Below are 17,398 nucleotides of genomic sequence, written 5' to 3'. Positions count from 1 at the left end.
TGTGCGGGATAGGTTTGATTATGGGTGCCTTATTAAGGAATAGAATGTAGCGGGAAGTGTCTTGAAAGATGTTGCTTGCTTGGTGCCTTGCCTGTTTGGCTTATTTAGGAGCTGCGGGATTGGGTCTGAAGTTAAGACTTAGTATATTAATTGGGAGAAAGAGAGGAAATTTTGAAAGTATAAGCCTAGACTTCTTTTGTTAGATTCAATGCTGCTTAGGAAACTAGCAATATCCTGATATACAGCTCCCAATTACTGGTTGATGTGCAAGAAGTGTTCTGCAATGGTTCTTTGTTGTCGTAGCCCTTCTAGGTATTATGTGAAGTAGCGCTAAATCTCTGTAGGTCTCTGGAGAATCCCAGAAACTTCCCTCTTTGTCTTTTGAAACATCTGTTATGCAGCTATCTGCACAAAAGCTGGCACAACTGTATTCCGAGACTATTTGAAACGTTGGCTAGTCCCTGGCAGCAACTGTTTACTCCATCCTTTAAGTTTCCCGGGCTCTTCCAGGGCTATTCCCTAATTCAAAGATTAGTCAATACTCATGAGACTGCGCGAGCTCTCCTGGTAGTGCTGCAACATGAATTCTATATGATTCTGAAATACTATGAACAGATCTTACCTACCTACTTCGAGCATCTTTCCCGACTCCCTTAGATGAACATAAGGCCTTTCACCTCGTTCAAATCCATACGCTACACCTGCGAAACTGCGAATATAGTGGCGATGAAACACAATAGAACACTGTGCGAGGTTTTTCAAGGATGGTATAACAATTGCTTGGAATTATTAGCACCGAACGACGTCTTAACACAATATCTTTAGAGTATTGGCTCAACTCTGGAGCCTATGATGATAACAATCTCGTTGAAAGCTCACCAATCAGCCCGAAGGGCCCCGAAGGGCTGCGCAAGGCTATTACACAGTGTTGCACTAGTTATTTAGGACAATTAGATAATCTGCCGTCCTATTCCACACGTTTATACTCTAATTTCCCATTTTTGACCATAACATAAATAGTCTTCTTATTAGAGCATGCTCTTTATCCCCTGGCCGATGTAAAATCTTCGAAATATCAATACACAATAGCTTGAACAACTTCTACATTGCCATGAATGCCCTGGACGACGATCTCAATCTAGCCACGGCGCTCCCTGGAGAATATTGTGCACTATTTGGTAATTTTAACCCTAATCACAAACCTGTGTGGCTAGCAGAAACTTGAAAAGTGCTTATTTCTCTCTGGAAACGCTACAACACCTTCGCAATCATTCGCAAACCTTACCAAGTGCTGGAAAGATCCATGGAGACGATTATATGCTGCCCCAGTCCCTCAAAAGACACTCACATTCCAAGCGGTAACTTTTAGATTACCTCGAGGGCTTGTTGTTTAGTCTGCAAGTTTACCAGATATTCTCCTATCTACCTAGGAAGTTCCACAGCTGAATCTAAAGACATTAAAATACAGTTAAGCTGATAAGACATTGTGCGAACATGAATCAGAACCTCCAGGAGTCCGCAGATTGTGCCCCTATTCGAATTCCGCAGGATGTCCAACGCTCTAGCATCGCACTCCAGTTCTCTAGCTGTAACAGTAGCTCGGCACAAATTCTGCGAAATACCATGTAAGTTTTAGGGCAAGCTTTTACATGATCTTCTGGCAGAACACTAAAAATACGGGACAAAGGTTTCCCATAGCTTTCACTAACAGAGTACAGAAAATAACACAGAAATGAATTGTGTGTTTTCCTATGACCCTCAGCTACGATCTAAAACTAAGCCCGAACCTTCTACAAACGCGCGAACGCTTCCTTCCTTCCAATTCGAACCATCTTCACCGGCAAAACTTTCAGTCACAAAGAAAAGCATCCCTACCGAATGGCACAAGAAAAATATGGTGGGCACTGGAGAAGGAGATCTACTGTTTGGAATCATCAACTCTTTATTATAAGTTCCAACATCCTGCAGACTGCCGAATTCCATGCATTGCATAAATCCTTTTCGAAACGTACTTAATACTCTTATGGCTCTTTCATATTAGAAACTCTAAGAAAGTCGATAACCGCAGGCTGCAATACTATTAACATGACAAGAGTCTTTGAATAAGTAAGAACATTTCTGGGAGCGTCTAAAGGAAATTTGCACCAACTCCTTACAAGTTTAAATGGTACTACTTTAGGTCCTTATTCAAGTTATCCAGATGCGCAAAGTGCTTCCAAACTTTCAATCAGTCCGCAGATGTCAGAACAATCAGCCTAGACAGCCTAGAATCTCTTTCATTCTCCACATATCAAAGAGCTTTGCTTTTGTCAAAACCGCAGCTCTATCATACCGAAGGTTATTAAGTGCAAGCAAAGCTTTGAAGTAAGAAAAAAAGAAGTGTAAATCAACATAGCAGAGCGCTCCATCATTGTACTATTCTTCAGACCCAATTAAGCGCTGCCTTCATCATATTAGAAGATAATTACTTCCTATTTTCTCTGCGAACTATCTAGCTCTCTTCTAGAACACCCAGCGAATGTGCCAACCTCGAGAGAGATCGTAGCAAGAGGTCGATGTTCTTCTTCTGATCAGGAGCTGAGCTGCCGGCTTCATAAGGAAATGGGATGTATAGCTGGGTGCTTCTAGAGACCTCCAGAGTTTATGCAACTTAGCAATTAGACAGCTTACCATATAGAATTATCAACTCAAATGAGTACTCCAAGTCATTAAAGCAAATTCTAGCTGATCTGCGAGTTATTCAAGTGAGATTAAATTTATTCCTAGCCGTTGTCTGATTCTTATCCTTCTGTATGCATGACTGCTACTTATTATCCCATGAATTTGACTTTCTATTTGATGTGCGAACTATCTAGGCGTATATTGCGCTCGTAACCAGGAATAAAGAGCCTATCCAATGGAAATAGAAGTATCTAGTGACCTAGATTCTTGTTGTACATCATAAAGCAGTATGAATCCTCATTGACTTAATAGTACTGGCAGAAAGAGAGGCCAGTCCAATGGGAGGAGGAGGAGCCTGCCTTTTGGAACTTTTGTTGCACATCATAAAGCGGTATGATTACTCAATAATTTGATAGATCTGGCAGAAAGAGAGCCCATTCCAATGGGAGGGGGAGGATCCTGCCTTTTGGAACTTTTGTTGCACATCAGAAAGCGGTAGACTGAATGAGTGGTAGGTAAGCCTTGTAGCTGGCCGCTGGTAGAAACACCGGAAAGCCAATAAGGGCAGTCTTTTGCCCCCTACTTGCTTATGTTGCATATCTCAGGCGGTGCGGCCGCAAATGCCTACTTCTCAAGTGGCAGAAAATGAAACGGCAATAACAAGTGATAGTACATGTACTGGTCCCTAACATACCTCGAAGATCTGAGGAGGTGCTAAAGATCACGTAGAGTTCACTATGGAGGGTAAAAAAACTTCCTCCTTCAAAAATTACCTAGTAATTAAGTCACAGCTAATTCTCCGAATACTTTAAAGCACTTCTAGATATATCTGCCATCTGTTTTTTGTTTATCAAAATTTATCACCGCGGTGCTATAGAGCTGTCACGGTTGTGGCTGGCTTTACAGCAGGATCGACGCTTCAGGCGACAAAGACACAGAGTTTATCACAAAATACTACAACTTGTACCCCTTTGGAAAACGAAGCTACATTCTAGGCAGATACCATTAGCTTGTTGTGGGATACATGTCTTCTGGAGCTTGACAATCAGCATTCAGCCAAACTGTCATTCGAGCCAATCTTTGCACTTTCAAGGTTGCGCTAGTCTCATGTAATCTCCACGGCCGGATCATTCGCAACCCCGTCGACTGCTTCTCAGTGCATCACGCGATATGTGCTAGGCCCAGTTCTATTATTGGCCGCTAGAGACTTTTCTCGACAATTTTGCACATCTGCGCTTTAGCGTCTAGAGCCGGCAGCCAGCGAGGAAGAATACCGTCGCTCCGTTACATGTCAGGAAATCAAATTTTCTATTTGGGGTCAAGTTACAGCTTCTGTGCTTCAATAGCCAAAGCTGCAGCCCTAATCAAACACCATGCTTCCTGCAATCTCTAAGCTGGACTGTCTACTCTGGGAGTGGATCTAGCATTTATGTTTCTTTTGATAAACTTCTACCCTACTGACCTCGATCATCACAACAATCAAAGATCTTCATAGACATAGATTGACTAGCTTATGGCAAATCCGCAGCTTTTCCACAGCTGAGATGGATTATTTTTTAAAGCTTCAAGAACCCCTTCATCCTCCACCCCTTTTCATTCTTGGTGCTGTAGCTAACTCGAACCTCCTTCCAGTTCACATCGACTATTCTTGCATCGACTAAGAAAAGCCTTATCCACTTCTTCAGACTTCGAGGCGATAAATTATTATAACACACTGGTGAATGCGGGGTCTGGCAAGATACATATACAAACAAACTGGTTGGGCTGGGAATACCGTCGCGATGAAGATTGAGCACACTTACAACACTGGGTGGAAGATATTTTATATAGAAGGGTTGAAATTGGTAACGTGAAAAACACTTGACTGCTTGCAGCAGGCATCGTACCAACTCGAATCACAAGGGACATTACCGCGTTTCTACGTGGGCCTCGGGACGACTTGGCTTCGAACCATGTTTATAAAGTAACCAACGATAAACCTTTCAAGCCCTCGAGTTTCCAATATATGCTACAAGAGAGATCCAAAGCATTCTGGGCTCCAGATTTCTATTCAAATCTCATGCTGTCACAACGCAGATTGTCAAGATCGATTCAAATTGAGTAAAAGATGAGTGTCCAGATATCTTTACCAAAAGTTTGATATGATTGATCTTTTATCAAAGTCTATATTTTTACTTCAGAAACAGCATCAAAGTTTTAAGCAGACTAAAACTGAGAAGTGTTAAGTCTCCCTGAAATTGGTGGTAAAGCATCATTTACTGACCAAAAAAAACTCTACCCAGGGCCCCCCAGTTTCTCCTATCCAAAAGCAATAACCAAAACAAAAAATACCAAAGAAGACCTGAGAATTTATTACTTTATGAGCAGAACCACAATACACAAACAATCTCGGGTACTCGAAGCTAGAGTATTAGCCGAGCCCCTGTCTTAGTCCTCACAACACCACCACGTTTTACGTACCAATGAACCCTGCATGGAATACTAAGCAATACACAAGATATTCAGAGATTTGGGATATGGGATTCACGAAATGGTTCTGCTTTCTGTGGACAGAGGTTTCTGTCTGACCATATAATAGGTCACGAGAAAGTCACATGGTAAAACTTTAGGTACAACTTTGCATAGCATTTGCTAAATTGAGTTTAAACTTGGGCATGACTTTTTTGAAACCTCCGGTCAGTCTTCAAAACAAACATAAAAGTCAAAATTTCAACTTGTCATTACTACCATCCACCAAAAGCTCGGCTAGATACAGCAGGTAAGGAAATGAGGTGGGGTGAAACAAGGTATGGTGGTAACAAATGGAGCTGAGTTCTATGCTCTACTTGCATATAATTTTACTGAGTGAGTCTTATTAAGCCCCTGAGACGACTCATCATACATCTCATTTCAAAGATTCCAGGCCGGCCCAAACAACCCATTTCGCACAAAGGAACCTTTCATATACTCCCTTTATTGCACTTGCCCAGAGCTAGCATATGGAAAAGGAAAGTAAGGTGTCTGAAAATTCTTAGTTCTCAAATTACATCCTTTTACTCAAAGTCTGAGTCCAACCTTGGAACCTTTTGTTCTATTTATTCTCATAGATGAACAGATTTATATTTCCATAAGCCCTGCTTGACGCTAGTGTTCCACTACAGCCTCATCTGTTAAACAAATATTGAGGCTCGTGACCTCGGGACTATTTCGGATTCTTACAATGTTCTGTTGCATATCTGTGAGAATTAGTATTTCAACCTTATAGGGAGGGTAGACTTTGATAGACTCTGGGAGACTTTGGGAGGCTTTGCTGAAAGACTAAAATACAGCGAAAACGAAAAGTTGATGATTGGAGGTGGTTTTCTGTTGATAGGAAGAGATAGTTTCTGGATAAATAACGGGCAAGTTGTTTTAAGCTTGGGAAGTTGAGTTTCCTAAGAGCTGTGGGTGATTGATTATCCATCTTTTGTATGCTCATTTGATGAGAAGTTGATACTATTTACCTCTTTCAGTCCCAGAACAACATTTTATAAAGGACGTCATGCTGGGAACATTTCTGAAGGTGTAAAGGGAGATATTTCAGAGCAAGAGTTAGATCATGCATATAAATGAAAGAGAAGGCTATGCAAATCATAAAAGGTCCCAGATCCAGAGTCAAGTTATCCCAGATTTGAGGTTTGCATGTAGAGTTCATGAAGGCATGCAAACAATAGAAAGATATCATTTGGCAGACCCCTTTGATTAAGACCATGAGATAAAGTTGGGACCTTTAGAAATGGATTTTCAAAAAAGCTGGGAGCCTTTTTGACTTTCTTAGTAGGCCAGTGTCATTATGAGAGCCTGTGAGAACGAAAAGATATATTAGAGCTTTAGCAACAAAGATAATCTACACACAATTTCTCGAAATAGATTCATCTAATATGCTTTTCCAATTTTTTGAACATGCAGTTTATCAACAACTCCAGGAAAAAATTCGAGTTCCAGAAGGCGATAAGTTGAAGTAGATGGCCTCTTGCAAGGATGCCACTTTCCAGACCGATTCCTTAGAATTTATAACATCTTCTCCTTTACAAATATGCATTTCTCTGCCACCCGTGAATCATTAGCTACAATCAACATTAGCAGACTTCAAGGTTCTTTCAATCAAAGTGCTCCGGTCCAAAATTAAAACAATCACTTCGCAAGAGCAATACGAAAGAAGAGGATAAAATTCATTAATCTTTTAGATCTGCTGTTAGCTTACTCTTCGATTGACTATAAAACATCATGTACCGACCCAAGATTTGTTTTCTGTTCAGGATCTTCACCATAATACTCTCCCGAGATGGACCGCCTCCGCCAAATAATATTCCGGAATTTTACCTACATGATGATAACGAAAACACTTTTGCGGTAGCGACCCCAACCAATCTTTTATCTTAATAGTCACATGCAAGTATTGGAGTATCGGATTCGACAAAAGAAAGCTTGGTTTAGGTTTATTAATACCATTTGCCAGTACCTCAATACACTATTTCGAAGTCGTGACTTAGAATGCGGAGCTAGCCTGTACTCACCTACCTCACCACCGCACCAGACTAAACTGGGACCACAACATGATATCCTATGGCCTTTCGCTTATTACTACTGAGTAAAAGTTCTACCAGACTCTAGCTACACCAGAAGGAAAGAGCTGTAAATCAGGAAAACCGAATCTGTTGTTCGTCTTTTGGAAGAAACTTCGTCGTTACTTCCACCTCCGACGCGGGAAACCGAGAATGATTGAGCTCTCAATGCAAAGTCGACGAGGGGAATAACTAAAGATTTATCCAGTCAATTTGCCCTTCTATCTGATCAGAACATATCCAATCATTCCAATACTTAATCTAAACATTTACGCGTGATTTTCCATTTGCAAATACCAAAGATTACTCACCTGAAGCAAAGCTCCGCGCTCAAAAGTAAACCATCAGTAGCGTTTACCTGCAAATCCTTCTCAACTGTAAATCGGGTAAATCGGTAACATTCACACCAGAACCATCTCTACTATTGAACCTCCTCAAGCACCGCCTTCAAAAACATGTTTCAAGTATCGAAAGACACAACAAACCGAGAATACTACATCAAAAATGACCAGATAAAGAAACATATATCCCATTCCAAAGCAACAGTAAAATGTGCTGCTGCAATTAGGACATGCACATATGACTAGACGTAATTCCTTAACTAACCATTCTTACGCTACGGTACCCCCGCTCCAGAGCATCATTTGCAAGATCTCACCAGAAGAAAACTTCACTCAGTTATCACCAAACTAATGCGAGGATTCCAAGCACAATGAGATAGGGTGTGACGACTTTCTTTCACTGCGATGCCCGAGTAATGTTCTCTATTATCTAAAATACATACTATTTCACTATTATCAAAACTACTCAGCCAAGCTCCAAAAAATTTGCTCCGCGCCTTCCTCCCACTCCATTAAGAACCCTAAATTTCCTATCAAACGAAAGTTCGCGAAATTTCCATCGATCCCGAGACGGAAATGCAATGAGCCATTCGCGATTCAGAAATCTCCAATGAATTCTACGAGGGCGGGTTTTTAATGAATGCCAGCCTTAAATAAAGAAGAGCATCAATCTATTTTAAATAATACTTTTATATATAAATTAGTATCATAACATAATATTCTATTAAGGATTTCTTTTCGATTAGTTTTTTATAGTATTCTTTTAATTTGCTAACATTTCCAAGGTATTTTTAATAATTTATATTGAATACTTAATTTATTATTAAATTTTAAAAGTTTGAAGAATAAAAACGATGTCTCATTGTTTATATAGGCGCTTGGACCGGCATTCATTAAAAACCCGCCCTCGTACAGCCATCTAATACCTTCGTGAATCCATGCGTTAATCACGATCAGATACGTAATACAAAAACATCAGGGTAATTGCATACATAATACAAGTATCAATCCTCACGCTGCCTCGAGAAATCTTCGCAGGTGTAACTGTCATTATATTATAAACATGGAAAGAAGTATCAAATGGATCATTTTCGAACGCTGCTACTTTCACATGTCAAATTTTTGCGTTACAGATTATAGTCGAGTTAATTTTAGAGAAGATGTTCATTCCATTAAGTAGACGAGGCAGTTATGCCAGGAGGATGAAGTCTACTGGAAAATGACAAGGTTGTTGTCACCATCTCTCTATCTAAAGTGTCCGGGTCTTGCTGCTGCTGCTGCCAAACTCTACTAATACAAAACTAGAAATACAAAATATTTGCCATACCAAAAACTCCTTGGTGATAACCAACTCCGTTTCCATCCATACAAAGCCCATGCCGAGGAATTGAATGTTATATTTGAGGATAGCATGCTGGTGGAATAGTTCTTGATTTCTTGTACAGTGCCGAGTCGTGCGGCGCGTGCTGTGCGACAGCTGCGTCTATTGATGTTTTGTTTGGTGTTTTGATTGACGTTTTGATTGAACTTTAAATTGACCTGTTTCATAAAATCAGGCATTCACTGAGAGTCATCTTTCGAGCTCCTCGATTGCGAAATGCGTGTACCAGCATGCTAAGCAGGAGGTCCTCCAAGAAAATCCTAAATCTCCCATCAAAACCATCTACCAGATCCACATACAAAGACGATCCATCCACAACAAAGACGATCCATCCACAGCAAATCCGTACCAGCAAGCAGCAAATCCTCCCAAGAAACGCCACCATCTTCGTAGCAAACCCAATCAGAACGCTGAGCTACTAGAACCAGCGTAGCATGAGTGCATTTCACCAATCATCCTAAACCAGCAGAAAGGTACTAAATTATCAGTGAAAGTTACCAAAACAGTCATATAAGCCCTCTCTAACAGATCAGAACAAACAGGCGGTGCAGCGCCAACAAGGTCCGAAGACCTCGAAGGCATTGTCCTACCAGAAGCCCAGTCACCGCTGACTTGGTAAAACGAAAGGCCGCACCTCCCGCCCACGACCCCGGCGCGGCGCAGCAAACTCCATAGAGAAAGCTACCCGGACCCAAGGTATCACTGGCCAGTCAGATAAACCAATCAGAAAGCTGATTCCGACCGAAGTCATCCCAGATCCCCTTATTACCTCGCCACTGGATGTCTCACTAACTGCCTCAGCATCAACTGAAATAGCTATCGAAGAGTCTCTAAAGGTCTCTTCAAGGAACCCCGAAGGGACCTATAAGAACACCTCACACTGCGCCTGTCGAGAAAACCGCGGAGAATTTCGGTGAGCTACCCTAAGGTAACTCGTTGAACGACTCGTTGGATTCTCAGTCGGTGCAGCAAGAAGAACAATCAGAAATCGCAGTGAAGTCCGATGAGCCACCCGAGGGTAACTCTGTGGACGACTCTGGAAATCAACATGAGCTTCACCTGAGAAACCTCAGTCCCAGAACAGAGAAATATCATCAAGGATCCCAAAGGAATCCCGTCAGATAATTTCTACCGCTCCATTCGAGATCTCGCCGAGAAGTCCGGTGAGTCACCCGAAGGCAGACTCGTTGGACAACCCATTGAGAAACTCATATGGATTGGTAAGAGGAACCATTAGAGCTCGTTGAGAAGTTCGATGAGCTACCAAAGGTAACTCAGTGAACGACTCGTTGAGCTCCCACGAAACCTCTTCTGAACCTTTGTCTAAACAGAAAGACCGAACAACAGGTCAAACGCAAGTTCACCATCCCCGCCTCAGCATCATCGAAATGACCGAACAACGGATCATTGGATCTCTCCCAGGTCTAAGAACGGCATCTCCTTTCGTCGGCCACAACCTCAAGAGAAACCTATCAGTCTCCCGAAGGAGTCTCAACAAGGCCCCTCAAACGAGGTCGATAACCTTTGAAATTCAATGACCAGTCTTAGATCATGGAAGTTAGCCGCAAGAATCTTCCACCAAGCCAAACTTTCCTGCAAGCAGTACCCTCCATTGGGCATCGCTGCCGCAGTTCAGCCCGAAAGGCGGGTCGGAAACGAAAGAAGACAAAGAAACGGCTACTCCGGTACGGCTCAGGCCGTTCACCATCAATGCAGTAACAAATCCCGCGTCTTCCAAACTTATTAACTAATACTTAACTCCAAAGGTGTTTCCACACTAAGGCAGTAGCACAGTTTAAGAATCTGGACACGAAAAATGCCGTAAGAACCACGTCGTCAAGGTTCGTTGTATTTTAACAGGACGGACATTGCCTCAGCGCCGACACGACTCCGCACATCGATTGGCCAACCAACAAGAACAGACTAGTCTGCTGCCCTAATTTCGTCTCAGTGCCCGGTGGTTGAACAACGAAATCCCTGAGTGGGCTGAGAAGGGAAGCCTCAGCACGTCCATTTGTCAACCCTCAGGGGCAGGTAGACGCCGAACAGCTTCTCCGCAGCTACACCCACAGTAAAACCCTTCTGAGGTAAAACTGAAAATGGTGGATAGAAAGGTAACTACCAATTAGCCTCTCAAAGCCCCCACGCAGAACAATGAAACAAGACTTCCACACACGCCATGCCTTCTACCTTCACTGGACATGCCAGGTGGAAGTGACTGAACTTGAAAGATAATTTTTTCCCAAATACCGAGAAGAGCTATTGAATCCGTGCTTTGGACCCCTGACTTGTATCCTCACTAGGAAAGACTTACACAGCGTAACGGAGTAGGTAAACCTGAGAGTGTGCCTTCGGAATTCTCCTCATACAGACAATACACTATACCCACAGCACTCCGTTACTCCGAGAACGAAGTAGGTTGAGATATCTGCACCTAGTATCCAGGTTTGCAGTATCTTACTAAATAATAGGCGCCCTCAAAAGACATGCGACAGCTATCAGGAACTGAATCTAACCCCATGAGGTGTACCCACACTCAGGCAGTGACCAGTCCGTGAAATTGTTGGATAATGCAATATCATTCTCATTGGGCAACACCTTACTATTCACCTTTACAGCACTTTGTTCTGGGTGGCTTTCCATATCGCTCAACAGGTCATCAACAACTCTTACAGACAGTTTGAATGAGTCTCGCGTTGCGCGTTGTCTCGGTGGCTCGACGCATTGCTAGACTCCTGTCTGCGCTAACTGAATATTAATGGAGATCAATAACGTGCTTCTTAGTCTGGAAGAAATCCAAATGGTATCAGGTTTGACCTAGTACCCAGCAAGCCGCACCGCCAGGGACATGATCCCCAACGATGTGAGGGCGCCTCATGAGCCTTTCGGTTCATGAGTCCAGCTAGAACCTTCTGTCGTCTAGAATTTCACTAGTATCCCCACAAGCCGCATAGCCAGAGACGATGCAGGCTCCCCACGAAGGCGTTTGCGCAGCATCCGCGATCATGGGTCAGGCTAGAATCTGCTTGACTGGCGACAGTGTCGCGCAATCTCAGACCATTCCATTCTCCACAGGTTACATCGCTACCATTATCAGCCCGTACAAATGATCAAAGTTCTATAAGGTACTGTCGAGCATCTTTGCATACAATAAAATGAGATTTATCGCACACTCAGCAAGCCAATGCCAGTAGTTCTAGGATCAAATGAGATGAACGTGGATCGCGCTATCGCAATCGGATGGAGCTTTGCGAATGGAAATATGAGACTGAATGATTATTGAAGCCCATCGATAGTTAAAGTATGAGTGTTGAGTGAAGATCTGTTACCCTTGCGCCTGTGATATTAAAAGGGGCGCTACGGAGGGCACCGCGCTTTCAAATATCAACACGTCACAAGTAATCAACCAAGGTACGGTAAAACCCCCAAGCCCCACGAGATCAAGCCCTCAACACACAATTTTTCGATAGGACTAGAGATCAAGAAATTAGGTTCCGAGGAACAAAAAATCATAGCCAACGCCCACAAGCTAAAACCCACAATGATCTCTAATCCAAAGAAATAAAGTGCTTGCGTTACAGGCAGATCTGAACCATCGGTTCGTAAAGCCAGCAACCACACAACAGATCTTCTACTCTTCACAAACTTATGATCAAGGGGCAACAACGGCACAAAAAGAATCAGAAAACTCATACACTTAGCCTAGCCATCACCACCGAGCGTCAACATAAACCTACGTAATTTAGTGAAGTGAATACCGATATGGCTTTCAGGGATAAAGTCCCAATCAGCGCATATTTTCTTGCGCTTCTCACTACAGGTCAAACTTGTGCGGCAAGACACAGCTTTCTGCAATGATGAGGTTTGAAGTTTGCGGCTGTTTACTTGTATTGCGACGAATCGTGAAACAGTCGTACTGGAAGCGTCCATAGAACTGAAGTCTTTTAAAACGCTGTACGGTTTACTTATATCACGATGAATCGTGAAATAGTTGTACTGGAAGCGTTCATATTTCAAAAGTTCTCCGAAACACACAAGCTCTTTTGCTCAACCAAATTGACGCGTTGGTGTACTCGGCAAGCTGGATTTGCCATGCGATAGTTTCCCCACCAAATATGAAACCTTGGACGGCTTGAGGTTTCAGCGTTGTTCTTCATAAAGCATGGAAGTGGGGATCTGAGAAGGGAATTCAAGCGACGTACTACTGGAATGCCGGGAGCAACTGTACGCTGCTCCCAAGATATGCGTATCTTTCAAGTTCAATAAGTCCATACATACTGAATGACCAGCCACAGAATAGTCAACATAGAATGAGCTTCCGTTGCCGATAGAACTTACTCGCGTCTCAAACTGTCAACCCTCTCTTACACCACTGAAATGGATGACTAACAGTTCAAAAATAGCAACTTCCACTGGATATTCAGATTGGCTACTCAGCTGCTCTAGCTACAAGTTCTAGCATCCCGTTGTCCCAAAAAGGAATGCTACTTAGATGATGCGTACTACTCGGTACATCACCAATCCGCACAAAAGAGAACACACAAGCTAAACTAAGCTAAACTAAGCTAAAGACAAAGGAAAGGGAAGATCATTGGTGAAGGTTGTTTATAGAAGTCGTTGGAGGTGGTTATTGAAAAAGGCGGATGTATAGGAAGGTGCTCGAAGTAGGTTGTCGAAGTAGGTGGTTGAAGTAGGTGGTTGAAGTAGGTGGTCGGAGTAGGTGGTCAAAAAGAAAGGTTGAAACTTGATAGAGTTCGTTGAATGCTGTTGTTAAAGGTGGTCGAAGAAGATATTTGAAGAAGGTTTTAAGAAAGCCAGGTTTGAGCCCTGCTTCAAGGGATGCTGTTCTTCTTCGGAGGTGAGATTAATACTCGTTAGAGAAGTTGTTATATCAAGGCTTGAATGTTTGATGGCGAGATTCGATTTGAGTTCAAAGCAGACGTAACGTTAAAGGAAGGTGTGACGTAGGGAGTTAGAACTTGAAGCAATGGTCAATCAAGGCCGTAATATTGAACACAGAATTGTTTACTAAGAGAAATGCAGCGTTGCCAATTGAATTGGACGGTCCCGACCTCGTGAGAGGCAGTTGATGTTGGCTGTCGCCGATCACGTGTGAGTAGCTAGTACACAAGAGCTGCGAGTCTTCGAACTCCAGTTAATTGTAGATTTTAAGGATACGGAATGAACCCTGTTCACTCCGCTCTTCAAGGCTCATGCATTACAGTTGAAATGTAATTTTGAGGAAAAGAACTGTGCAAAAGCCTTGAAAAGTCTTTAAAAGTTAATCGTGAAACTGTGTTGAGGCTCGCAGCAAGGTATGAATTATGGCTAGTAATAGAGAGATAGCAAGCAATGGAAGAATTGATTGCTGTCAAACCTACTCGAGTACTAAGAGGGTTCTTGAGGAAACACTCTCACGCTGAGAGTGGGGTTACTGACAGCGGGGCATGCGGGGTTAACTGTTTAATGTGTTGTTCATTCAGAAGTCCTTGAAAGGGTTTAGCGTAATGAGCTAAACCTGATTTATGGCTTTTCTTTCACGTGATTGCAGACTCCACGTGAACCTCTGGACAGGTCCACACAGCTGGTGGGGTTCCATAATGATATGGTGACGTCGGATGTCTTCTTATGAACTGGAAAAACACCTCGCTGCTTGAGTAGGCATGAGGACGGAAATTGAACTGTGAGATGAAGGTCAGTGACTGGATTGAGACGATCAAGAAATGGGATTTACGGTACCATAAAGTTAATGAGCATGCGTGCTTGACTGAAGAAGAAACATCGCAGAGACGGAAGACTCGAGTATGTTCTGCTAGACAATAGTTTTTGCGCCGATTGAAGTTTTTCCAAGGGGGCGCGTGCTGAAATGTGTAAAGACGCGATTGCCAGATGGAAGACAGTACCGTAAACAAATAAATTTTAGATGAAGATGGAGTATTGAAGATTGCGGGACAAAAGAAGCATCGTGCGTGATCGAAGAAGAGGCGCAGTGAAAGACTGCAGAATTGATTATACTCTACTCAGGCAGACGAGCATTGTTGCGGGGAATTGATGTGCTTGTTGAAGGTCGCGTCGACTGCGTTTTTTTTTTGTCGGTAACAAAACAGAAGTGCGTTTGTGGCAGATCTTACATCGCAGCGCCAAAGGCAATAAATGATGGACTTGTTGATAAAGAAGAGTGATCTGGAAGGCTTTTTATGAAAGGAACAGAGATATTGAAAACTCGAAGGTGGAGAAGTGGAATGCCAGCACGAAGAGATACCAAAGGCAGCCCGCCGTAGCTTTCCTGAACCAGATGTAGTGACTAGAGGGAGAATCAAGTGTGAATAAGGTATTGGAAATGGTGTTGAAAGTAGGGATTGAGTAGACTTGAAACTTGATGAGGAGGTGGTGGTTGTGGTGGTTTGAATTTTGATGGAGAGAGATGGGAAGATGGGAAGATGGCACAAGAAGCGGACGACCGAGCGGCTTCGGCTTTCGACATACCAAAGGATCTGAAGCAAGAGGTGAGAGTATCAGACGGGTACTCACCATACATGATCATGATCACTGCCTAGGTATTGAAGTAAAATATTCACCACGAGGATGAAAAGGAAGTGTGGAAAAGGATTAAAGTACAAGTTGTGGGTACGTCCTTGGACACAAAGTGAATTAATTGCTTCTAAATTGAAGTTTCTATGTGATTGAAATACTACACCACTGCATTTTGACACCTCACCTTTGGAGACGTCCTTCATGCCATCTTACTTCCCCCGCTTCGTCTCATTGTCGGCCGATCAATCCGGTCTCTTTCTGCCCTCTTAGTCCGTTTGAAGACGCCGATATGAGGCCGAACCCGAGATCATGGCGACATTCCCAACCACCGCAAGAAGTGAATAAAAAGGAGCATTGTGGTGAGGAGAAAATGGCAAACCTGTTTTCACGTAGAAACCTTCTTGGCGGATTCTTTCGTTCTTTCACTAGTTATTATTTCGAGCAGCCTGTCATCAATCTATTAAGTGGTGTCATTAAAATAACAGACCCTGTTCGTTCACTTTAAAACCTGTATAGATAATTCGATTGAGGAGGATATATATGGTCCCATGTGTTCGATGAGCCACGGGCTCAGAGTATTCAATTGCACAAGCGTTTCAACAATTGAAAGATGAAAACTGCAGAATCGATAAAGAAACTCCAATCTTGTAGTGTAAGAACATCAAGTATTGTGTTGCTACACGTTAGTCGTCATCGACCGAAATTCGCATACATCATCGCAAGGAGTGAAGCTCGTTTATCCTTTAAATCCCGTGGTCAGCTCTTTGCCAGTCGAAGTATTTACTACGTACATCAATGGATATATTCAATTACAAGAATACTGAACACTGAACGTCACTGGTGTCATGTTAAGCTTGGAGTAATTGCATCCATATGATCGGCAGACATATGGCACGTGACACTAGTCGTTTCACTCATAGCATCGAGAGACTCCAATGTTTCGCAAGCGATTCCAAATAGGCAATAATGAGACGCTCTTCAGGCACATGTGATTTAGATCCTATACTCGACAGGAGCATGGTGAGCTTTTGAGAAAAAATATGTTCCGGGAAACGGAACTGTGAAATTCACTTGCCCGGGAAAAAGCAATGATTTACCGTGAAGGACTTGAATGATCTAATGGCTGATAGCTATTGAAGAAATCTGATATCAGCTGCAGCTTGCAACATCTTCCTTCGACCTAGCTACTCATACACATGCATTGCCAGCTCTCCGGATCGGATCTCATGGCTAGACCGCTCGCATCAACCAAAAATCGCAATCAATGAATGATGAGGAGAAAATCCAATTTAGCTATCAATAAAAGCAAGACACTTGACATTCTGATGAATATTTAGAACACGAAAGTGTTGATTTAACTACTCTTTCCGGTCGTTTGTTCATCCATGCTATGCAACGTTAACAGATGAGGTTGAAATGTGGATGACAAAGCAAAGCATTCAACACCAAACTCCATTTGAATGGCAGGGTAATTCAGCGACAATGTCTACTGCATTTCACACTCTACCCTAAATGGCTGTGAGGTGCATTATTCAAATGGGTGGGTCTGGGGAAGACATTATATCCTTTCGTTATAAGAGCCGTCTTTGAATGAAGATACGTCTTATATATCACCTTGATGACCGCGCAAGTGCATACGGTTACGTCGGCCTTTAAACGCAGTAGTCACGCTTTCCACCACTTCCAAAGGTTTTGTACTGCAGGAGTTTGGCATCTAAGGTCCACACTTATCCTTTGACTCAATACTCTGATTTATGTGAGGAGCGAGCTTATGTGCGCTTGCACAGAGCAGAATACTCTTCCAAGATTTTAGACTTTCGGTAAATCTGGGGAATCCGTGGTGTTCTAGCGCATTTAGCTATGTCTTCATTGGGATTTAAACCCCTCTTTGTTATATA

General features: G+C 42.7%; 6 protein-coding genes across 6 annotated transcripts; all 6 read left to right on the top strand.

The window, feature by feature from the left end:
• Nucleotides 1-764: 764 nt before the first annotated feature.
• On the top strand, nt 765-1,725 carry SS1G_01938 (predicted protein; the record flags this gene model as incomplete). The annotated part of the gene is made up of 4 exons (XM_001597692.1): nt 765-767; nt 1,215-1,358; nt 1,504-1,625; nt 1,719-1,725. 4 exons carry the CDS (start codon nt 765-767, stop codon nt 1,723-1,725), a joined length of 276 nt encoding a protein of 91 aa, XP_001597742.1.
• An 8,775-nt stretch (nt 1,726-10,500) lies between these two features.
• Nucleotides 10,501-11,524, top strand: SS1G_01937 (predicted protein; the record flags this gene model as incomplete). Its single annotated transcript, XM_001597691.1, has 4 exons — nt 10,501-10,651; nt 10,767-10,807; nt 11,270-11,380; nt 11,507-11,524. 4 exons carry the CDS (start codon nt 10,501-10,503, stop codon nt 11,522-11,524), a joined length of 321 nt encoding a protein of 106 aa, XP_001597741.1.
• Nucleotides 11,525-12,728: 1,204 nt separating this feature from the next.
• Nucleotides 12,729-12,824, top strand: SS1G_01936 (predicted protein; the record flags this gene model as incomplete). Its single annotated transcript, XM_001597690.1, has 1 exon — nt 12,729-12,824. One exon carries the CDS (start codon nt 12,729-12,731, stop codon nt 12,822-12,824), a length of 96 nt encoding a protein of 31 aa, XP_001597740.1.
• A 1,466-nt stretch (nt 12,825-14,290) lies between these two features.
• SS1G_01935 (predicted protein) lies at nt 14,291-14,389 on the top strand (the record flags this gene model as incomplete). The annotated part of the gene is made up of 1 exon (XM_001597689.1): nt 14,291-14,389. One exon carries the CDS (start codon nt 14,291-14,293, stop codon nt 14,387-14,389), a length of 99 nt encoding a protein of 32 aa, XP_001597739.1.
• Nucleotides 14,390-15,406: 1,017 nt separating this feature from the next.
• Nucleotides 15,407-15,523, top strand: SS1G_01934 (predicted protein; the record flags this gene model as incomplete). Its single annotated transcript, XM_001597688.1, has 1 exon — nt 15,407-15,523. One exon carries the CDS (start codon nt 15,407-15,409, stop codon nt 15,521-15,523), a length of 117 nt encoding a protein of 38 aa, XP_001597738.1.
• A 587-nt stretch (nt 15,524-16,110) lies between these two features.
• Nucleotides 16,111-16,768, top strand: SS1G_01933 (predicted protein; the record flags this gene model as incomplete). Its single annotated transcript, XM_001597687.1, has 2 exons — nt 16,111-16,287; nt 16,709-16,768. The coding sequence occupies 2 exons, from the start codon at nt 16,111-16,113 to the stop codon at nt 16,766-16,768; spliced, it is 237 nt and encodes a 78-aa protein (XP_001597737.1).
• Between the last annotated feature and the right edge of the window lie 630 nt (nt 16,769-17,398).

This window comes from Sclerotinia sclerotiorum, genomic scaffold (genome assembly GCF_000146945.2).
Source record: "Sclerotinia sclerotiorum 1980 UF-70 scaffold_2 genomic scaffold, whole genome shotgun sequence".
In the NCBI taxonomy this organism is placed as follows: Eukaryota; Fungi; Ascomycota; class Leotiomycetes; order Helotiales; family Sclerotiniaceae; genus Sclerotinia; species Sclerotinia sclerotiorum.
Note: the sequence above shows the minus strand (reverse complement) of the source record. Positions and strands in the feature narration are given on the sequence as shown.